At 36.8% G+C, this 6,262-nt stretch overlaps 1 protein-coding gene across 1 annotated transcript; it reads left to right on the top strand.

Annotated features, from left to right (window-relative positions):
• The first annotated feature begins 720 nt into the window (after positions 1-720).
• On the top strand, positions 721-5,457 carry LOC130720393 (glucan endo-1,3-beta-glucosidase 5). Its single transcript, XM_057571029.1, has 2 exons — positions 721-1,546; positions 4,038-5,457. The coding sequence occupies exons 1-2, from the start codon at positions 1,194-1,196 to the stop codon at positions 5,143-5,145; spliced, it is 1,461 nt and encodes a 486-aa protein (XP_057427012.1). The 5' UTR covers positions 721-1,193; the 3' UTR covers positions 5,146-5,457.
• Positions 5,458-6,262: the final 805 nt, after the last annotated feature.

Genomic DNA, 6,262 nt, shown 5'->3' with positions numbered 1-6,262 from the left:
CCGTTCGAAAAATTATTCTCATGATTGTTGGCTTGTACTGCCTCCATTTCACATAGATTGTTGTTTAAGGTTGTGATACAAAGAGTAAGATATCAATTATTGATAATATAATGTTACTAAAGTATTCTTATTTAATTTTATTACTGTCATATACAACTATTAAATTCTACTTAGATAGTGAAGAATGTAGTTGATGGAGAAGTGTTGTGGTTAGTTAATATTTTTTTTGGTACATTAAAAAGATAAATTGCACCCTCCATAAATTGATCCAAGACCTCTCAACCCAACTCATCTGTCCCCTATGTTTTACCACTTGAGTTATCATTCAAGGACAAGTGGGATAAAACTTATTAAATGAGGGTATTTGTGGAAAAATTTGCAAAAATACATTGATTTTCTATTACAACAAATATTTTAAAGTAGGCTTAATTGCACTTTTGGTCCCCCAACTTTGGCATTCCTGTAAAATCGTCCCTAAGCTTCAAAATTAGCAAAAACCATCCCTAAAGTTTACACCCGATTGCAAAATTGATTTTCCATTACACTTTCGTGAGAAACTAACAATTTGTGGGTGAAAAAAAATTAAAAACCCAAAAAAATTCATAAGAGTTTTCATCAAAAGAGTCATCAAAACAACAATCTTTCTATAACATATTTTGGGAACCAGTAAAAAAAGAGAATCTCCACTGTATAACAATTAATAACTCCTTTTCACAAGTCACAATTCATTCATTCAATCAATAATGCCTTTCTCTCTCCACATTTCTCTCTCTAGTCACCCTCCTCTACATGTCTTTATCTCTGTACTATTCTGCTGAAGCAGCAGCAAGCAGCTCAGTTAAAGCACATAAAAAGTTCCACCAATCCATCCAAAGAGATCTGTTTCTATCTTTTCTGCTTCAACTTTGTTGCTTTCTGAAAATTTCTATCTGGGTCCTTCACTTTCCATCCTAGTGTTCTTCTTACTATTGTACTAGTGATTCACCCTCTATGATCTTCTAAACTTTGAACCATTCTGTTCTGTCTGTTCTTCAACCTCTGCTTTTTTTTAGCATGCTAGCCTTTGATTTTCCTTGGTGGGTTGCAGAATAAATCAACAAACTTGACAAAACCCAAGAATAGAAAAAGCATCTTTGAGCTTCAAATTTAATATTCTGTTATAAAGATTTGATTTTTCTGCTGGTTTAGTGATTATGGAGCTAATGGGTGTTGGGAAACTCAAGGGGTGTTTTGTTCTTGTGTTTTTTGCTGCTTCACTGTTGGTGGGTATGGTGGGTGGAATTGGTGTGAATTGGGGTACACAATCAACACACCCTTTGCCAGCTTCCACAGTGGTGAAAATGCTGAGAGACAATGGTATTCAGAAAGTGAAGCTTTTTGATGCTGATCCTGATATTTTGAATGCTTTGAAGAGGTCTGGGATTCAGGTGATGGTGGGTATACCAAATGATTTGCTTTACACTATGGCTAATAGTCTTCAAGCAGCTGAAAAATGGGTTTCCAAGAATGTTTCAGCTCATGTCTCATCTGGAGGAGTAGACATCAGGTAAACAAACCCTTTTGCTGTCTCTGTTGAGTGATTTATATTACTGTTTGGCTTACTGTTAGAAAGTATGAAAACGAGAAAATAACACTACTTTTGACTACTTTTGTTGAAGTAGCAAACAGACTGTGTTCTTTTTGACAAAATAAATGTCTCGGGTTGTGTTATTTTTCGGTTTTCATACTTTCATGGTAAGCCAAACAGACTCTGAGTTCCACCACTGATTTGTGCAGCTCACAGCCTTGGTTTTGAGTGCATCTATTTAGTGATTCAGCTATGTGATTCTGCTTTTCATGTTGTGGAAGGGTTTATTTGAGTCTTGATTGCAACTGTGCTTGTGATTAGTGTCTTTTTTCTGCTTTTGAGGTCTTGAGCATTATCTTGTTTCGCTTGGTTAAGCTGTGAGTTTGGCAGGTTTATTGCCCTAAGGACTGTGTTATCTGATTCAGTGCTATTTGAGGACTGATGGAATTGTACAATTTTAGAAGAAAAGGTTAAAACAGGAAGGAACTTCCAATGGATGGAAATTACTTGCCTTTAGTGGATGTAATTTTTGTGGAATACCAAATGGAATGCGAATGTGGTTGGAATCATTAAAAAGGAGAATAATATGACTAGAATTGGCTTGGCTTGAATTAGAAATTTATTCTGATTGATTTGATTTCAAAATTAAATCCGCTCTAATTCCAACCATGTTTGTATGAACTTCATTATTTTCATAACTAAAGTAAGAGAGATTTCAAACTAAATCCACTTCTATTTTAGATTTTTCCACATAAAAGATTTCATTTACTAATCGAAATAGTTCCCTAGTTCTTTGATTCCAAGCATAGTGTTAGTTTCCGTGATTCTACATGTGCTGGACAATCCAACGAATCTTCCTTCCTTCCACTCGCCCAATTTGAAAATTTGATAGTTAGATTTCCTGGATTTCACTGCTTAAATTATTCCTTACATGTTTTCACTGTAGGTTGATATGGGGAAGGTACACTTATTGATTATTAGATGGACTGAAATATGCTCCCTTTCCCTTAATTTCACATTCATGTATGTTACATAATCATAAGCTCTGAGCCTACTAATTAGTACAGACTAGGACCTGTTAAAAACCATGAACCAATATTGCTCTACCCTGCCAGGCTGTTAGTAATATACAATCCTTGTCGTTTTCAGTAATAAAATGTGCAGTTGATACCACCCTAAGGACAAGATAAAAAATATGTTTTTATTTCTTCTTTCATCGAGTCTCTGTAAAGCCATGTTTAGATTTATGTATGAAGGTTGTCAAATGTCAATGGGGCAATTGAGATCCTTTGCCTATCAGCTGAATGTCCTTTTCTCTCATTTCCACCATTCCATGCCAAAGTACATGTATAGTTATTTTTCTTTTACAAGTTTACTACTTACACTGATTATTGGAAAAAATATTTTTAATGACTTAGGATTTATCCTGCTTGTTTTCTTTTTGCCTGTTTCATGAATGACACTCTGGTGTCAATCTAAGCAAAAATAAGGCAAGCCCCTTGGTTTTGTGAATAGATCGTGGCATCGTGCTCTTTAAAGCTTTAGAGTCTGTGTTTAACTAGTCTTTCAGTAACTTCTGATCTTCATAGCAATAAGATTCATCTATGTTGTAAACTTTCATGCGAGTCAATGTACTGAATTGTCTAATTCTATGCATTTTTGTCCCTTTGTCAACTGGGAAAGTTAGACTATCCTTCTCCGTCTAAGGGCTTACTATTCTTAAGTTAAGCAATGAGTGGTTATCCTTCTTTAGTCCTTATCATCCAACATGAGAGCATGCAGATAAAAAGTTGCACTTGGTGAACAGGATTTTATGGTCAGTCCAATGCCTTTCAGCATCCCTGGTTTGAATTTTTCAGTTCTAGATGATTGAGGGATGCATGTTATGTTCACAGAGGGTCTTTCTTCTAAAATGAATATTGCTGTCAGTCCTCCTTTCGTTGAATCTTGTTTTCACTTATTGCAATTTAAAATGTAAATTTAGTTATTCCATCATGATTACTTTATGTCTCTGCTTTCTTGGTTTTAAACTAGCCTTTCAGCTCTCTTAAGCATGTGGTCCTCAGTTTGATTCGTAGATCCATGTGTATGAAAAAAACACGGTTGGGAGGGGTCTTCACTTTGGTGCCCAACGGTACCCAGTGAGATTAGTTTCTCAGCTGCTGGATGGGAGGATACTCTGAGAAACCCAAAAAAACTATTCATTGAGGAAACCTTTGTTTGAAATGTTTGCTTTCTGAAGGAGAGGAATCAAGGAAACCTTTGTTTTCTATGTTAGGAATGTTTTTGATCTTCCTTCCACAATATCTAACTCATATATAATGTTTTGTCTGTTATTGCGATGTTCTTGCCTTTCTTTTTCTGTCATTACATTTCACAATTCCCCAACTGTCTAACCAATGACTATTCATGTGTATGTGCATGCTGCAAAAAAATATTCTTACACATTATCTTCTGTGAATTTTTCAAGGTACGTCGCAGTGGGAAATGAACCTTTCTTGGCAACTTACAATGGAACCTTTGAAGCCACAACACTTCCAGCTCTTCAAAATATCCAATCAGCTCTCGTAAAAGCTGGTTTGGGAAATCAGGTTAAAGTGACATGCCCTCTAAATGCTGATGTGTATCTGAGCTCATCAGATAAACCTTCTGACGGGGACTTCAGGCCAGACATCCAAAACCTCATGCTGCAGATTGTCAAGTTCTTGAGCCAGAACAACGCACCATTCACCGTGAATATCTATCCTTTTATCAGCCTTTATTCAGATGCCAATTTTCCAGGTGATTATGCGTTTTTCAATGGCTTTCAGTCTCCCATAACCGACAATGGAAAGATCTACGACAATGTCCTTGATGCTAACTACGACACTCTAGTATGGGCGTTGCAGAAGAATGGCTTTGGAAACTTGCCTATAATTGTTGGAGAAATCGGGTGGCCTACAGACGGAGACCGAAACGCGAACCTTCAGTACGCGCAGCGTTTCAACCAAGGCTTCATGTCGCGCTATGTTGCTGGAAAGGGGACTCCAATGAGGCCTGGTCCTCTAGATGCATACTTGTTTAGCTTGTTAGATGAAGATAACAAGAGCATTCAGCCGGGTAATTTCGAAAGACATTGGGGTTTGTTTTACTTTGATGGACAACCGAAATACCAGCTTAGCATGGGATCAAGAAACAATGCCTTAGTAGGCGCTACTGGTGTAGCATATCTTGCTAAGAAGTGGTGTATTATGAAACCCTCTGCAAACCTCAATAATGATCAACTGGCACCAAGTGTGTCTTATGCTTGTTCACACGCTGATTGCACGAGTCTTGGGTATGGAACTTCTTGTGGGAATTTGGATATTCACGGTAATATCTCATATGCATTTAATAGCTACTTCCAGATAAATGACCAGATTGATAGTGCTTGCAAATTCCCTGGCGGCCTTTCTGTTGTCACTGACAGAGATCCTTCAATTGGAGATTGCAAGTTCAAAATCATGATCCAGACAGATTCTGCTGTCACATATGGGAATGGGAGAATTTGGTCTCTTAGAATTGTGCTTTCTGTGTTTTTGTTTTTGGTTCTTATGTAATTTTTAGTCTAGAGATTCTAGATTTTAATTTATTTTTGGAGAAATTAAACTGTGGATTTCATTTTTCAGACAGCTTGTTGAGTACAGAAGAAGCTTCTTTGCAGTATTCAATAGTTGGCCAACTTTTCCTTAAATTCTGGGTTCCAGATTCCAGATATCTTTGAAAACAACATCAAGTAATTGTTGGCAATTTTTCCTTGAATCTGGGTTCGAGAGTGTTAGGCTGAACATTTATGTATTTGATGGACCTGATTTTGTAAATTTAAATTGAAGTGAAGTGATTTATGTAGGAAAAGTGGGTTTGGAAACAAATTTAATTTTTATCAGTCATGAAACCTCCAACTCTTAGAGCTAGCTTTTGAATTGAGTTAGGGGTAGTAAGTATTGTACGATACAGCGATATGAATTGCGATTTGATACGCTTTTCCTGAATGGGCGATATGAATTGCTTTGTGCATTGTATTGTGTTGATTCATTTGCAATATAAAAACGGGTCGGTTTGCGTGACCGAATTGTGTTTTTCTTCCGTTTTGGACTTTTTCCATTTCTTTATTAATTAGGGTTGAGAGGGTTGACTAGCGGCCCTTAGAAAGACCGAGAATTTTCACCCACGTCCCTTCACATTTCACTCCTCTTCCCTTCACTTTCACATTCAACTTTTCACTGTTAACTTCAAGTTTCACCTCTGCAAGAAGTGTGACAGAACAAGCAAGAACCAAGAGTCATCAGTTGCTTGACTTTTAGGTTGGTCATTGCTCACCCACTTTGCCTTCTTTTCTCCCCCTTTTGTCACGCACTCTTACTTTCTAGGATGAAAGCATAGGAAGAGGAAAAGTAATTTGCATTTGTTATTGATGTTTTTTAGAGGGGAAGAACACTTTTTTTTTATAGGCCAATGTTAGTTGTTAATTGTTAGTAAATTAGTTTCTTCGCCAGGATTCGAACCCTGGTCCTTCACCCTGCAAATCCCTTCATTCCCTTAGCTCACTTACCCTTCCCCACAGGGGAAGAACACTTGCACTTTGTCATCTAAGATTATTTTGAAATTTATTAGTTGATATATACCATATATTTTCATTTATAACTTGATTTATTATGTGCATGTATCATACAATGA

The sequence above is a fragment of the Lotus japonicus genome, chromosome 5, assembly GCF_012489685.1.
Source record: "Lotus japonicus ecotype B-129 chromosome 5, LjGifu_v1.2".
NCBI classification, from domain to species: Eukaryota; Viridiplantae; Streptophyta; class Magnoliopsida; order Fabales; family Fabaceae; genus Lotus; species Lotus japonicus.
The sequence above is the reverse complement of the archived record's forward strand: the minus strand, read 5'-3'. Positions and strand labels throughout refer to the sequence as shown.

What these genes read in the sequence shown, in the direction of transcription:
- LOC130720393 (XM_057571029.1), top strand. Translation starts at nt 1,194, where the DNA reads ATGGAGCTAATGGGTGTTGGGAAACTCAAGGGGTGTTTTGTTCTTGTG. An exon ending in TCTGGAGGAGTAGACATCAG is followed by an intron (nt 1,547 to 4,037) that starts GTAAACAAACCC and finishes GAATTTTTCAAG; the next exon opens with GTACGTCGCAGTGGGAAATG.